At 44.0% G+C, this 17,366-nt stretch overlaps 1 protein-coding gene across 4 annotated transcripts in view; it reads left to right on the top strand.

Moving 5' to 3' along the window:
* The window catches only part of trim44 (tripartite motif containing 44), a 44,369-nt gene extending 27,317 nt beyond the window's left edge, over positions 1 to 17,052 (top strand). For all 4 annotated transcript variants that reach the window (XM_047597070.1, XM_047597069.1, XM_047597068.1 and 1 more), the window contains exon 6: positions 15,643 to 17,052. In XM_047597070.1, coding sequence (XP_047453026.1) covers positions 15,643 to 15,727 — 85 coding nt within the window. In that variant the 3' untranslated portion in view covers positions 15,728 to 17,052. The remainder of the gene's footprint in view (positions 1 to 15,642) is intronic.
* Positions 17,053 to 17,366: the final 314 nt, after the last annotated feature.

Genomic DNA, 17,366 nt, shown 5'->3' with positions numbered 1-17,366 from the left:
TTAGCATGTGATCTCGCATGTGTGTGAAGTAATGTTTCCTCTATCTTGTCCACGCTCTCTTCTGCAAACTAACGAATAATGATGAAACACATAATTTATGCCGCGTTCACGCAAGTTTTTCACATGTTGTTCAAGTGCCTCGTGCACGTGTGTTTCATGAACTCATGCATCACACGGTGCTTAGAAGTTTTAGGAGAAGCGTTGTGTGCAGACGTCTCAAAGAGGAGACGCAAATAAGTGTGCGGTCCTCCGTTAGGCTTGTCTCTTGTGATGAGTAATGACAGTTATTTCCCTCCTCCCGAACCTTTCCTTGAATGCAAATGAGGTCATTTGGAGAAAAAAACAAAAAAAAACAACCTCTGATTTAAAGTAGGGCTTGCTTTTGAATTACCCATCTATTTCACTTTCGCACGCTGAGGCTTCTAGATTGCATCCGAACCCTCTAGTGATGGCTTTAAAGCGAGCGGGGGAATGGAAACCTGCTGTTAAAGGTGCAGAAATCACGTCTGTATACCGGCCTGTCAGAATGCGACGGGGGCCAGACATGTGGGGAGGTGCGTATTTACGAAAACGAGCATGACAACTGTGAATATATTTCCAAGCTGAAGCTCTTTTGATATATGCTTTGGCTGTGGCGTGGATTGCCACCCGACAGGTCTCATGTACTTCATGATTTTGAAATCCACCTGAACGTCGGAGCACTGCTGCTGCATCTTTTCCTTTTGTTTTGTTTTTTGCAGCTGGTCATGTCCCGTAAGTATAGGCCTGTAAAAGCCAGAAGAACAGTGTGTTTAAGGGTATTTATGGTATTGATCTGCTGTGTAGATAAATACGAGCCCTCTACCGAGTGTTGTGTGTGTGTGTGTGTGTGTTGTCGGTCTCTTTTGAGCGAGGACTATCTAATAAAAGCACAAGAAAATAATGAAAAAAGCTATATCCGTTGCTTTTGCTCTGCTCATATTCAAAACTCGTTAAAAATGAGCAATTTCACAATTTAACGAGGAACACTACAGGACTCTTTAAGTATTAATATATGTTGAACTTTCCCTCTAAGTATGAACAAAAGATAGGTTCAACAGAAAGTTACGGGTCGGGATCCTTTGTGATTTCTGTTCAACAAATCAGACTGCCATCCAGAGGAGCTTTGTGTACGTTTTGTTTTTTAATGTTAACATTAGCCTAATGCAGGGAAGACTGTTGGAGTTTCGGTTGATAAATGCTCCGGTTCAACCCGCCAGACGACCAGAGGAGGAGAGGAAATGTGGTGCGGAGGTTGGGCCGAAAATGATCTGCTATTAACGAGAGAGTTTTCAGATCCACTCTTAAACATCCGCTCACAGACCCATCGGGGTTGTTAGATTTATATCAAACACGTTTAATAATGAGGATTCGTTTAGCGTAAACCAACATGACAAACGAGTCTCCACGGACAGAGAGCAGCTGACGGTGTTGTCAAGCAGTGGTAAACATTTTAAGACCTCTGGCCTGCGGAGACTAAAATTGACCATTTGAGTTTCACCTCCAGTTCTCTCTGAGAAACGGATGAGAAGCGCTTCGTCATCCGCACTCATTCTGCGTAGTTTTTATCCGACTGCAAAGCGTTACAAAGTTGCAGCGAGTCCTTTTCTGCTTCGCCTTCTTTTACTGTGCCTCTATTAGCGACCGCTATCACCACTTCCGAGGCTGGAAGCTACGCTATTATTGTCAAATTGTGAAGCCTTGCAAGTTTGAGATAAGAGAGAAGAATATCTTTGAATATGATTTCAAAATTGCGCAGGATTTTAAATCTCCCTTGGTCCGAACCCAACACAAGTGTTGAGAAACAAAGGGAACGCAATAGCAGTAAACAGAAATGTGCAAGTTTTTGGATTTTGCGAATGAAACTGAGCAGAGATGGGGCGTGGCCTGTATGAGATGAGTGTAAGGTGCAGCCTGTACGAAAACATTCCCACTCCATCAGTGGAGATGTGGGCTGACTACCGAACAGGAAAGAGAAAACAAGAGGTGGGGGGGCTACACCGGTGAGCGTTCTGGGCAGGTTGGTAGTACAGAAGGCAAAGACATGAAAAATGAAAAAAAAGGGGCAACTAATATTTCAGAAAGCTCACAAGACAGCAACAATAGGTCAACCTGGTAAACTTCACCAGGCTCTCTGGTAGGAGCATTTTATCTCTTCCACTGGCCTATATTTTGTTGTATCTGCTCCAACAAATAACCTTCCCGATAACCTTGTTCTATCTAGCCCACTGCTGAACGTCCTGTTGAGTCACTTAGAAAAAAAAAAGAAGAAGAAGTCCTGTTTTTTTCTCCAGGTATTACCCTCCTTTACTGTCTCCGCGACTGTAAATTGAGGCAGAACTTGTCATCTTTATGTCACATTGTAAAATGCGGTGATGTGTTATTATCTACTTTATAATTTATGAATACTGAGCAGTGTTTCTGTGCGCAGCACTCCCTTTTCCCAGTCTGTCTAGTTTTTTTTTTTATTTTTTTTGCTTGTTTTGTTTCGTTTTTTTTTTCCTCTGCACCTGCTCATTAAATTACCCATCCAAGACATTTCTCGCTGTGCCATTTCATAATCACGTCGGCAGGGAAGCCTGAGTCAGATTGCGCGTTCTATTAGGAGACAGCCTGTGAGGAATTAGTATCAGAAATTTAAAAAATAAATAAATCCAAACATGTTAAGTACAGCGGGTGTGTTTGTTTTTGTGCATTCATGCACTTACAGAAAGAATAAAGTGGGAGGAATCTGATTGAGGAAGCGAGTTGAGGAGAGTTGGTGGAACTCAGGAGTGAGCTTGTAATGAAATGTCCTTCTACTTACATTCATTTCTGAATGAATAGTTTATAGGCAGATGCTATATGAGATGAGATCATGCTAGTGCATGTATCAGGTTTAATGTTTACCTTGTCCAAACCTTCACTTCAGCATGTTATGGTGTTGGTATTTATTACAAACTATGTGTTGAGGCTGACTGGAGTGCCCTTTTGCAAATGAATGGAAAATACAGAGGTTGTATGGAATAAATCTAAAGGGGATTTGTAAATGTATATATTTTTGCTGCACTCCAACATCAATGGACCACCAGAAACTGGTCATTTGAGAACTCATGTGTCCAACAATTGTTGAGACGTTTTCTTAAAACCAGGAACACAACGAAAAGATCACCAAGTCAAGCGTGCTTTAGCCCGCAAGCACCGTGAATCTCAGCCATAACATTAAAACCACTGACCTGAGAAGTGAAACTCTTTGGCCTTGGACTTGGACCTGGCATTTGTGCTGATGTTACTGCTGTCATGTACCACCCACCTAGACCAGACCCCATAGCAATGCCACCCCTTGATTATAGCAGCCAACCCCAGCAGGATGCATGGAACATTTCAAAATACAGCACAACATGTTGACCTGGCCTCAAAATTCACTAGATCCCAAACTGATCAAGTATCTGTGGGATGGACCACAGATGCTCAAACCATAGGTCCCAAAGCACAACGTGCTGTAGCCAGAGACCCCAGGACACCCTATAGAAGGCCCGTGTCCATAATCTGATGAGTCACAAATGTTTTGGAGGTGACATTAATATTATAATTATGCAACAATTCTTGAAATATTTTCATAAGTTCAAAGAACCATTGACAGAAATCCCCATGGCTGTAGCCAGGCTATTCAACATCTCAACTGCAAGCATAAAAGAAAAGAAAAAGGATAACATTTCAAATAAGGATTAAAGAAACTGGCAGTTAGCCACCTGATAATTGGTCTTTTTGGCTTGTTGTGCGCTTGTGCATCTTGCGTGCGTTTGAAAATAACTTGATTATTTCATTATTTGGCCTGGTTAAGGTTGAAACTGCGTAGCAGCGGACCGGGCAATTAGAGCGTTCTCTTCTGCTCTCTTGTTCTTGTCAGATAATTATGCCCATTTACAAACAAGAAAATAAATAAGTTCTCTGGAATGCCTTTGCATATTTTCCCCCACCAACACACAGACACACACACACACACGCACACCCACTTCCTCTCTCAGTGTTCTGTCCACAAGGCAGATTGTCATATTAGATCAGTCGAGATTTCGCCTTGCACCCGATCATGCATGCAGCGCTCACGCACACGCAGCAAAAGCTCTCAAAAGATGTCACGCCGCGTGTAAACATTCATTATTCATTCTGAAAAAAAAAAAGAAGAAAAAACACACACGCGCAAACACAACACAGACTTACTCACGTGTTTCGGAAAATTAGTGGAAACACTTAAAGGACGAGGGAACTATCTCCCTGCGCAGAGAGGAGGAGACGTTCACACGCTGATGCATTCCTCACACTGTCTGACCTATGTCCCTGTAACCACACGCACAAACACGCGCAAACACACATGCATATCTCAGTGTGTTGGCCTTCGGGTGGAATCACAGGTCTGATTTCCGCTTGGTGGAGATGCAGGAGCATGATAGTGGCAGGCTAGACCAAGGGGCAATGAATCAGTGCCTTATCAAACCCCTCGCTCTGGGTCAACAACTGTCAACACGGAAACAGCACACACACACACACACACAAACCCATATATACCCGCGGAAAACACCGCTTCCGTAGCTGGACAGCAACTCCACAGTAAACGCGAGGCACTTTGCCTCTTCCAGTCGCCACTTCGCCCCTTCGATGAGTTATTCTCGCAGCGAGGGGAAGAAGGAGCGTGCGAAGGTTGGCATGTTTAATTCAGCAGCCTCTCGACAAGCCCCGGCACCGTGCGGGTTTACGGTTTTTGGAAGAGGGGAGCGAGGGGACGGTTGTGATTTAACTACCCCAGGATTTTAACGGCAGGTTTAGCATCCACTTTCCAAGATCACCTTAATCCACCGTCGTCTTTTCCGAAGGGAGGGATGTGAGCGGGATAAATTAACGGCTTTCTCCGAGGCCGGCCCCGTTTGCACATCCGCGTTTCCCCCTTTTTGATCGCGGCATTTGCTCAGTTCATATCGCCGCTTTTGCTTTTGCTTTTTTGTGCGTCGCGTGAAAGATAAGCTTTGTTTTTAATAGAAATTGTGTCCGTGATTGCAGATAAAGATCCAATTCCCGAAAACAGCCAGGCTTGTCGATTTGAGCGAGATTGCTTCCAGCTTTCTGACTCAGAAGCATCTAGTAAGGGCATGTCACCTTCAGGAAAAGGCGCGCTTTTATGACTGATGTTTTACAAGATGCATTAGTACGCATAAAACTTTATTAGTCAGGGAGCACTGGAGAGCCTTCAAGCCCCGTGACTGTATATCACAGGGTGACAGTGCTGCATCTAGCTGTTGTTTCCATGGGCAAAACGACAAATTTCAGTACAGGCTAATAATGCCCTGCTTAGACTCGGTTTTCCATCCGTCAAGGCTGATGTTAATATATTTGCGTTGTGTCACTGAATTTGCGTTTGGAACTTTAACTTTGAAGTTGTTTTCGTGGGATCATAACTATTCATCTTTTTGTTTGTCGCAAGCAAGAGATGTTTGCGCTGCACCCCGAGGGAGGTCCTATAATTCTTCTGTGTATTTAACATTCTGCAGAAGAAGTCGCTTTGAGGGGCGGGTGATGCATACGAGACTTTTATCAGGCGAGATGAGAGTTGTGACGGTCTGGAGCCCAGGTTTTCTGGGCTGTCTGTTTGGGTGTCCTTCACACTGAGGGCTTAGATGACAGGGCTTGGATGCAGTGGGAGGGGAGGGGATGAGTTTTCATGTGACAGAAGGCTTGTCCTAATAGCCAGTCTGTTCACCAGCTCTCCGCTTTCCTCTGTCTCCTAGAAAAACAGTTTTCTTTCTTTTTCTCTCCTCCTCCTCCTCCTCTTTTCTGGCCATATGCGCCCGTGAAATCCCTCCCGTATCAGACAGAGGATAGTGCATGCAGAGCAGGAGTCACTTGCTCCAAGTGTGGAGTAAACAAGCTTTTAATTTTAAAAATCTCGCCAGAGCAATCCAGATTCCAGGACAGCTCATCAGGGCACCTGATCAGCCCGCTGATTAAGAAGGCGCCAGCGTTCTGCTGTTAGTGGAGGGGGTGATTTGGAAAAGGCGCCAGGGGGCAGCTCTGCCAGCCTGCCAAATGTGCAGGCGCTGTTGTGACCAGTCAGTCTCCGTAATGGCTGTCTGCCCCTGGGACAAAGCCAGCTCAGTGAGCACATGACAGACTGTACAGATCGGGCGAGGAAGGACTCCCTTCCCCTTCAGGAACCCCGGACGGATGGGGCCGATAGAGGCAACAGTCGGAAAACACGGGAGGGAAGGAAGTGAAAAACCGTACGAAAACGTTTGAATTGCTGACGCCAGACCTCATGAGCAATTGGACAGAGAAAGAAAATTGCAGGCGAGTCAGTCATAAAAGAGGGGATTGTAAAGTAAGAATGCGAGGAGCCTGAAAGTGAAAGTGAGTGCGGGGACAGCTTAGGCTCTCATTATTCAATACCTGTAAGCTGCCAGCATTCTGAAGGACAGATAAAAGTTCGTCTCTCCAATGTTTTTTTTTTCTCTCTCTCGCTTTCTCACACTTGTGAGCTTGAGATTCAAACTTCAAAGGAGTGTCAGATACGACGGAAATTTCGATTTAAGCTAAAGACAAAGTCTCTATTTGAAGTTTGCGTGTTTTTTAGTTTTTTTTTTAAAAAAAGGAAAGTTTCAGGTATTCTGAGATCTGGATCTGCCTGATTGATGAAGCTCCGTCTGAGTATGAGAACGTACACAATGCAGCTGGACTTAGAAATGTGCTCTTGTGCAGAACCTGGAACTCAGTTTGAAAAATAATATTGGATACATATTGTTTGCGTAGGTAAATTATATGATTCCACAACCAACAAACCCTACAATCAGGAAATGCAAAACATTTTAAACGCTGTTTGAAAAGGAGCTGCCACAATTTAAATAACAGAACACAAGAGAAGAAACCGCTTCAATATTTCAAGACATACAGCATCCCTGCGATGCTTTCTAGCTCTGTATACATTAAAGCCTTGGTGCGATGCCATATAAACTAGGATACTGATGTCGACACATTTGGGAATACTGATTTGAACTGGTTGCCATGTGCACACATGCATTAATCCTGCATTGTTTACTACCCGTGCTGAGTGCCTTAGGCCTTCCTCTGTATATTAAACCTTTTGCAGTTGACTTGTCTTCAAACACATTGCTGTAAGTATTACATACCAACACATTAACTATCCGATCTCATATACACCAGACTTTGTACTGTGCATAATCTTTTCCAGGAAGTTGATAAGTGGTGACAACAAGACCTTCAAGACCACGCAATGTAATGAAATTCAATAAATCCCGGCAATGGTGAACAGAAAATCTTTGGTGATACGAGGTGGGCAGGTACCAAGTTCAACTAGCCTCATCTTACGACACAGAGAGAAAATTGTTGACAGTTGACGTAATACGCAAACACATACAGTTCTTTAAATGGCCCAAGTGGCCAGAGTCACCTTGGTGATAGCGGGGGCTGGAGCGGCGACAGATAAGCATCAGTGGTGCAGCATTGGTATTTGCCGCTGTCCATGCACTAGGGATATTCTTCTGGTCCACTTGTTTCACTTTGAAACATTAGTGGTGAGAAATATGCAGAGGTGTTACCTTGGAAACCAAAAGCAACCAACTCTCAGCTACAAAGCAAAAGGAGGCAAGCTGTTTGCATTGTGTGCACAGTGGAAATGATATTTACACAATCTGAACTTGCAATATCTAATATAACGAAGGCGACTGCAACATAGTACGACAGTGAACTTTATGTTTTCAGTTTTAGTTCCAAGGTGGAGAAATGTTGTTTTCTTTCCTTGTGAGAGGTTTACATTTGTGTGCATTTCAGTTAATGACCTGTCAGGGCTTTTAGCAGTTTTATAGAAACCATACTGACCCTTTGGCAGCCACAGGTTTGCCCGAGCTCTTAGCAGATGGCACCCTTCTGTTGTAGACCAGGCTGTTAGGTAGTTAGGTTTCAGCAGCTTTTCTCCAGATTTGGATTTTCCTTTTTTCCTTTGCTTTGTGTTTTTTTAAATGAATGGTTGTGTCTTTTTAATGCTATTGCATAACAGAAAATGAGACAGTAACCTCGTGAAGATTAAGCCTCTTCTTAGACTGCCGCATCCAAAACACTTGTCCTGCTCCCCCCTTGCTTATTGTCATACATTGGAGAACCATTAAGGTTCATTCTATTATCTCTTATGTTCTCTGCTCTAAGGCCTCTTCTTAACGTAATGGCTGTAGAAAAGTGGAAGGAGCGGGCGGCCCTGTGCCTATGGAGATGCTGTATTGAAGGTAATTGTTGATTCATTAAAAGTCCCTCAGTGGAGAGGGGGCTTTTAAGGAGGTATCTATAGCCCTCACACAGATACCTAAAGCAAGTGACAATACGGATGCTTGTCTTCCTGTCGAGATCAGTTGTAATTTTACACTAATAAGCATTTTGTTTTGTGGGCTACGTTCTCCTCAATTAATTCCTCAATTGCCCCCATGGCCGCACAAAATTGTAAAATCACCAAATGAGCCAATCTAAGATAGAGTCCCTACAGCGGTTTAATGCTCTTATCTGAATGGCTCTGCATTCATTCCTCGGCATGATTAACGGCAGGTACCTGTGTCAGAATGAGCGAGAAGCTAGTTTACGGAGGGATAACGGCATTCATCCGTCTCCTTACGCCCCCTGCGGCGCAGACGAACCTGGGTGATTATTCTGATTGGCTGAACATCGGCACACCAATTTGCTCTGCATCAGTGACCTTTTCCGCCTCGCTGTGCGCGGCCCGTGCACAGGATAGGGCGTCTTTAGCATAACGCTTGCATCGTATAGTGAGTGATATGAGCTGCCTGGGCAAAGTCCTTGGCTGTAGTGGCACACACACGCATTTCCGGATGTACATTTTTAAAATAATCGCATGCATGAACATGAGTTGGAATGAGGTCTACTTGAGGCAATACCTCTGGTGGATGAGATGGATTTATCCCCGCTTCTATCGTTTTGTTCTGATGAATAATCTGCGGGTGCACACGGAGGGTCATATTAACCAGCCCCTAGCTCCTTGTCCCCTGTACCGTGATGCATTGCCTGTTGTTGTTGTGCCTTGTCTTTCCACTTCCTCCGTGAACTGATTAAGTCTTTGTAGCAGCATGGAAACACCACAGGGCGCTACATTGTTTTTCATGGGGAAGACAGTCCCAGTGAACAGAATGAAAAGACCAGCGACTGTCAATGAGGCCTACTGTCGCTGTTTGTAGCAATTAGTCAGTCAGTTCAGAACGTGTATGATGGGAGGTTCTCAGTTTGGTCAGCGAGTCTTAAATCATTAATAGAGTCAGTCAATAATTCATCTTATGTGAATGTTGGTATAAATTGTACATTAGTGAATATTTCCATGGCAAACTGAATCAATTACAAAAAAAAAAAAAGAAACGCATGTTACTTAATATAATAATACTTAATTATATCAATATTTGCTTTCCGGATATCATGAGCGTAGATAGTTACATTTCCCGGGGAAAAGAGTTCCCTCTACCGTATAAATCAAAACGCCCTCAAAGCCGGTTCAACTCTTAGTGTGGTTCAGCAGGGGTTTGCAGATTTGTCATTATAACGCCGAAGGAGATTTGACACTAGTCTAGACTATCGTCCCATCCCAAGGAGAAAGAGGGGTGCTGTGTTTGTTTTCTTTGTCTCAAGGCAAATCGCTAACATCATTAATCCCTGCGTGTCTGCTATGCTTTGCAGAGTGTGTGTGTGTATTATGACATCAGAAGGCTTTGCACATGGCTACGTGTTTGCTCTGCCCAAGATCCCAGACTCATTAAGCAGGCAAACATAACTCTGAGCACACCAGAACATTGTTATGGCAGACAAAAATAAAACACTATCCAACTTCCTGCAGCTATTTCTCCAGTTGTGTGTTATTATGTTGAAAATATTGCCACACAGTCCAATTCTAGGGTATCAAATATTGTGCATTGAACACAAATCTTCTGTCAGTGGTTTGAACGTGAAATAGTTAAACTGTCTCTGACTCATTATTTATGCCACCCACCTCCGACACCTGCGTCCACATACAGTAGCAGCTTTTCGGCATTAATAGAGTTCTTATTCCTTAATCACAGTTATCTCACCTGTTCTGACAACACTGGGAATGGGATAGTGGTATATTAAAGATGTTTTAAGGAGGAATAGAAATGCCAAAAGCTAGCATCACTGTAGACACATCAGCCTGATATCAGGTAGTGGATTATTCTGAAGTCTCTTAGTGCTGACAGGCTTCATCTAAAGATCACAGTCTGTGTAAGTCAGAAGTTGTCAAGAGGTCTGTGATCTAGCATGGGGTGGATGCAGTCATGCTTTGAAACTAATCGCTTAACAGGTACAAGAAGTGACGGAAGAGTCTGGGCAAAGCGCCTCTGTGTCTTTCTAATGGGTAAAGTCAGAGCAGTTACATTTTGAATGAGGTGGAGTGGTGAGTCGGCAAAGAGGTACAGGAGTGGACGTGATGGCAGCATCACACATTCAATGTCCTGTTAGCATAGGGGAGCTCTAATCTTTGTTCTGCTGTGTTACAGAGTTGAAATAAAAATTGCTGGTCCATAGTGTTAACCATGGTGCAGCGTTGTTAGAAGCTTCTAAATACATTGCATTGGCAATAAAGAGTCAGAAAATCTGTTCCAAAGTATGTGCAATTTTGAATACTCTTAAAAGTATTCTACAAAAAAACGCTCAAGGTTACAGTGTTATTGCTTCCATGCATCATCCGAGCTTTTACCAGAGAAAGATAAATAGTGTGTCAGTCTGAATAGATGAAAAAAATAATGGGCCGAGCACAAATCCCTGAGGTACTCCAAAATTATGTGCTTGTGCATCCGAACCTATGGGGCCTGATAATACCACAGTCAGTCTCGAAGAAACAATTAAAAACTGTATAAATAATTAATCTCAGTCAGGATGGATGAAATAATTAGCTGTGTAAAATGCACCTGGAGGAATAGAACTTTTCTTGTATAATTTGCTAATATTATAAGTTTAGACGTAGTTAATAACTTGGTTGTAGATAGACAATTTGTTTTCATAAAAGTATCTAAAGGGCTCCCCTCCCAAGAAATAATATGTTTGTTTGGAAGATTAATTTCTCATTACATGTCGAGTTGGTTTCCATATGTACCAAATTCTGCTGATATTCAACTTTTTGTGTGAACAAACAAAATCATAAGGGAAACTGCTATGTGTTCTGAAGTGCAAGCAACAATGAAACTTGGAATAGAAACCTCCTGAAAAATCTATTCCTTGTGACTTTGGACACGTTTCAATCAAAATAATATCAGTTCCTGCCATCACTCTGGCTCTCCTGCCTTTGTTTACTCATCTTCACCTCCCTGAAACTCTGATAAATAGTCTTTTCTTCTCTTTACGTCTGCATCCCCCTCTCTGTGTAACCCATCTGCCCTTCTTTCACTTTTCTCCTCATTAGGATACATCTAGTGTTATCTCAAATTCTTGCTGGCAGGATCATCACAGTGATACATCACACGGGTTCTCTTAATGAAAGGTGTGTGCAGGGGTTATTTCTAAATTACACTTCTCTAGACAAAGACGTCGGATGAAAGGAAAGCAAAACTATTGGGAGAAAACATGAAGATGGAAGCTAAGATGGCAAAGGAGAGAAGGATTTAAACCTTTTCATGACAATGGCCAATTAGCTCTGACAATAAAGCAGTAGTAATACCCTATAATATTTCAGTTACATCTTTTACTGTAGTTTGCCTTTTACAATTCAGCACTTCCTTGCATCGTAAATGTTCTACAGTTGTTACTTTACTGATCTTTTTTTTTTTTCATGTACAGTTATCTCTTGCCAGTAAGCTGTTTGTAGTGTTAAATCATCCTGCAGAAGTGACGAGTTTTACTTCATTAAGTAGTGGCAGAGTGCACTGCTTCACTGGAGAGCAAGGCTAAGTCTGTCCTAGTGGGCTCTATCAATAACCATTAAGGATCCTCTCTCATTAGACCAAACCTCATGGGTCTCTGGGGCTTGAGAAATGGGTTCAGCCATCTTGTTTGACGGAATTTGCTAAGATGGCATCACCGCTGTTTGGAAATGCAAATTGCAGTAGTTATTTTGTACTCCAGATGTACACAATCTTAATCTCATTCAACATCTTTGCTTACTCATAAAGAACCCCAGTCCCCTATCAGCAACCCCCAGTTTGCTCTTCAGCTCCTCCCTTTGACGTTTTTCCATCTTTTTACATGCACACACACACCTCTCAGGCCCATTCAACCAATCCAGCCCACTGCAGTATGATTATTCATACGGCAATGAGGCTGAATCAAGCTGGCAAGGCTGCTATTGCGTGATGGGACTGTTTCTGGATGGTGACTTAGGAGTCCTGCAGTGTCTCTGCCAAGAGCAGGGAATTCAAGCTTAATCAGGGCAAGGACCCCCTCCCTCCTCTATCTCCCAGAGAGCTCCACGAGGTTGAGGCCGAAACGGCAATAAAATGAGGGAGACAAAAGTCAAAGTCTAGGCAGCATCACGCCTGCCCTCTCCCTTGGTTTTCCTCGCAGGGAGTCAGACATTTCTCCCATGAGCGATGGGTTCATTTGAGGGGTAGTGGAGAAACTTTTCCGTCTCAGTCAGAGAAACGATATTAGTAAGATTAGCTTTGTTCTGCTCAATCACTTTTATCTAAACTCTTATCTCTGCCGTCTTCTGTCTCCCTCCCCCTCCCTCTCTCTCTTTCTCACACACACACACACACCCACACACATTGTTCCGAATTTCCTCCCTCCGTGGGTGTTGTCCATCCATCACCCAGAAGCACCGAATGTTTCCCCGAAGCCCGTGCCCACTCCGCTGCGGCCCTCCCAGCCCTCTCGACTCTCCTCTTTTTTTCCACGGGCTATGGTCACATCAGCGAGACGAGGCAATGATCAGTCCTGATCAATAAAACATTGACTGCATTAAAGCGTATGAATAAGTCATGCACAGGAGGGAACCCAGTTGTCAGGACACACACACACACGCACGCGCACACACACAGCAACATGATCTTTTACTTAGGACTTAGGCCAGGGAAGATGAGCAGACAGAAAAAAGAAAGGCTTTAACTTGTAGGGAATTTATCACCCACCCACTGACATTTTGTTGTATGTTGAAGCACCACTCCGGCTTTTCTCTCTGCCACCCATCCCATTCGCTGCCATTCTCTCTCCCCCTCTCTCTCTCTGTAATGGCCTCTTTCCTGCGGCTGGAATAAATAAGTTATTACATCCATGTGTCCTAAGGCTTAGCAGAGACCGTCTGAATATAAATAGTTCATTTGCCACCATAGTGCAGGCTTCACTTTGTGCCATATGAATAGATTTGCAATTACATGTTTTTTTTTTCTCTTTTTGAAGAGCCAAGTGACTGTTTTGGTTGACTGGAGATCCAAGATGAAATTGCCTTAATCTTTTTTTTTTTTCTTTTTTTTTTTACCCCAAACAACATCTGAGATGGTAAAAAGCTGCGTGAGAGCACCAGGTTCAGCCCAGCGCTGACAACAAAGAGTGAATGGCCTGTGTCAAGCTGTGGATGCTTTGAATGCTCAATAAAATTTGGTGCTGTGAATGAAGGTGCAAAAAGGCGTCTTTGCCAAGAATATTCAAATCAACCCCGCCGCTGAATAATTAATGGCTCGATTGTGTACTTAAGAGCGATGTTATAACTATACAGCTGCTAACCCTGTATGTGTTTTGTGTATACGCCGTGTCCAACATCATCAATTCTTTTGGCAGTCAGCAAGTTTGAACTTGTTGCCAAGGTGTGAGTGTCTGTGTGTGTATATTCTCGTGCTGCTTATAGCCTGACCGCTAACCCTTCTGGAGTTAATCCATTAATATCTGAAACAGGACTCTGCCTAGAGGCGTGCAGACGTGCTAAAAAAAAAAAAAAAAAGGCATTCATACGTGCGTGCTGCAAGCTGTTCTTTGGTGGGATGCCCTGTTGGAGTTTGCATTGTGCTCCTCGAGGAGGTGCGCAAAAGCCAAAAAGAAGGGGCTCTTTGTTTCTGCCAGCAGAAGTATGTCAGACAGAAATATTGAGGGAGGAGCGCTCAGAGACACATTGCTGCCTATTAACAAATGTGGGGAGTTTTTCCCCTCTACTACTGAACTGCGCATGGCACAGTCGGGAAGATGTAGGCGGGTGGCGGAGGTGGAACACTGTTGACGCAAGCGTGGGGGAGAAACAGAGATAGAAATGTGCGTTTGAAAGGAAATACACGAAATCATTATCATATATAAAAAAATCAAAACAAAAGGAAGCCAACCGAGGTAGTGTGGTGCTTTGGGCAATGTCCTCCTACGAAAACCCTAAGTCATGTTGTTGCAAATGATGCACAGGTTTTCGGTGTGTCCTGAAGGCAGCGGCCTCTTTCCACAGGGGACCAAACAGAACGGTTTGAACAATGATGAGCTCGGTCAACGTGGGACGTGCTGTTCAAACTGCTTCACCATTTGCAGGACTTGAGGGCTGAGTCCATACCACGAGGGGTCGGGGCAGGCTTATACCCACGTACACAATATTCAGCAGATGTTCATAAACTTAAAGCTAATGCTATGTAGCTTCTAATAATGATGTCACAAAAGGCCAAAAAAAAAACACTTACAAATTAACTCCACCATGACCATTCATCCGTTATTCATCTTTGATTTTGTGTGAGTTACATTGCTCGACTCTTAACTCGTGGCCGATGCCAGAATCTGCACTGCTTCTCGATTGGCAATGAAAAAAAAAAACATAAGAATCCTCACGGGCTGACGCTCATGTACGTCTTCATTTTCTAACAGCTATTAATATTAATTCACACCCTGAAGTAGTAGCGTCGTCAGTGTCGCCTTTAAACTACCTTCTGCTCTAGTTTGCGTCCTATAAAACTGCGCATCAATATAACATCAGATATTTATGTGGAACGATCTCCTCGTTGCTCATTCCCGCTCCGACACATGTGTGTAACTTAACAAACCGTAAATGGAAAGTGACTGTGCAAGGTCATGGGAAGCGATCGCTTTTTAAAAGACACGTTTGAACTGTGAGATTATAAAGCGAAGCTCTAAAGTGCCCTGAATCTCATTGAATTAAACAGTAAGCGTGTGTGTTCAGAATAACATGCTGACATCCGTTTCTTTTTTGAAAACGGATGCGGCGCTGCAGATTGAGAAGGCTGGGATCAGGAGGGGGGTTGCGGGAGGGTTGCCGGGTGCTCGGTGGCATATCAGCGGTGCTCCGTCACCCTGACGACATTGTCCAATTAGAGCACATGATTAGCGTGGACTGTCTCCACTGAAACGGAATCCATCAGCCGGGCTCGGATTACTACAGGTCCCTGCGACTTAGCAATCACTTTGTCTCTGTCAGCGCAGGGCTGCTAATATAAAACCGCCAGAATGGATGATTTCTACTTAAGGCGTAGCTTGATTGAAGCTGATTACGTTTCACAAAGGTTTACCGTGTTTCCATAATACACTACCGGTCAAAAGTTTGGACACGCCTTCCCGTTTGACGTGTGGGGCTTTCGAATGGCTGCGTCCAGGTATTTGCGAAACAGAGAATTGAGGGGATTGACATTGATACGTTTTTTTTCTCTCTCTTTCTCTCTCTTCCAGGCTGCCTGAGCCGAGAGCAGACCCCGTGAACCGTCTGGACTTTGAAGACAATGATTCCGGACCCTCCATGGACCACGCCCCCTGATACGAGCGTGACCAGCCTCTCTCCACGTCCACCTGTCCCTCACTGTCCGCTTCAGTCGGCCGTCACCGCCGCCGAGCTGTCAGGCCGGCCCTCTCTCCGTCAGCCGTCTCCCTCCACCCTCCACCCCTCCCTCCCCGGCCCCGCCGTCCTTGAAGGAGGTCGCCGTGACAAATTACCGATGGGCCACATCTTTTCTGCTCCCCAACTTTTTTTTTTTTTTTTTTTTTCTTTTAATTCCTCACAAGCTACTAACTTTCTTTAATTGAGGAACGCAGGCTACGTGCAATCAATTACCATCAGGCTCAGTTTCCGCCGCCAGTCAGATCCCTGGCTTTAACTGGTGAGCGGGAGTCTGGGTAGGCAGCTGAGCAGAACATCTGTTAAGCCCAACAGATGTCGGCAACGGAAAACTCTGTGACAAGCCGCGCTTCACTCCTCATTTATTTGCGATATCGTTTCGGTTCTGCCTGTTCCGACGCGCACCCCGGATACCCTCAGGCCAGGCGCGGAAAGGGGACGTTTCTCGGATGCCTTACGAATGTATCGCGGAGGTCTTTTCCGCGTTGTATATTTTCATTGTTAAAAAAAACAACAAAAACAAAAAAAAAATTTTTTTATGCTTGTTGCATTCACCCCCTCCTTCCCCTGCATCCCCTCTCGCTGATTTTTAATGCTTGTAAATTCGCGGATACTTCCTCGTGTGCTTGTCAGAGCCATTATCCGGAGCGGAGGGGGGACGTTTTGACACCTATTGACTGGCGAATGTTGCTGAGTCTTTGTTGTGGTGAAAATCGAACAGCAATTTGACTGTGCAAAGTAAAACTCCCGCAGTATCAGCGCTCTATGTACCGTAATGTAAAGGCTCATTTCTCCGGACCAATCTGCAGGAGATGACGGATTACAGCCCAGACAAGCTTATGCACTTTCTACCTTGACCCGCTCAGCCGGACTTTTCAATCATGATGTACTACCACGGGGCTATCTATATCAGCAGTTTGTTTTTAGCGTGATTGATTCTGTTGCCTTAAATTCTGAACTAAAAGCGGTGTCACCCGTGATATTAATGTTTGACGACGACACGACTTCACTACTGTAGCGCTGAACCAAGATGCACTAAGAGATGTTTACTTGTACCTAAGGGAAATGTTGGTATGTCTGCAGCCTATTGTAAAAAAAAAAAAAAACTGCAAGCTCTTATTTTTTTATTCTGGTGTAGCAGACTGGAGTCAGACTGTCTGATGTTTCCTCTCGTTTTTACTCGTCTATTCTTGTCTTAAACCTATAAATAAACAGCCTGTTTCTTCGACTGGCTCCGGAAGATGACACCCATGTCTCCGCTTTTAAGAACTTTTGTCTTATTTTGCTCTCGCAAAAGTCTAGAAACACCTGAAAAGCGTCATTCAAACTAGTCACTTTTCAACAGAAAAACCTTAGAGGCATCTGAGGATTTATTTCTGAAGGATTCCGAGAGGAAGGGAGATAAAGTGCCATAAAGAGGGAATTCAGGGAAGAGGAGAAATTCTAGTTTTCCTTCATTGAAATTCATAGCACCAACCCGTCCGCATAGGACTGGGAATAGGAGGTTTGGGAACTGGGGGAGGGGGGGGGTTGATGGAGCAGCATAGCCCTTTAGGGTCTC

The sequence above is a fragment of the Mugil cephalus genome, chromosome 10 (genome assembly GCF_022458985.1).
Source record: "Mugil cephalus isolate CIBA_MC_2020 chromosome 10, CIBA_Mcephalus_1.1, whole genome shotgun sequence".
Taxonomy (NCBI): Eukaryota; Metazoa; Chordata; class Actinopteri; order Mugiliformes; family Mugilidae; genus Mugil; species Mugil cephalus.
Note: the sequence above shows the minus strand (reverse complement) of the source record. Positions and strands in the feature narration are given on the sequence as shown.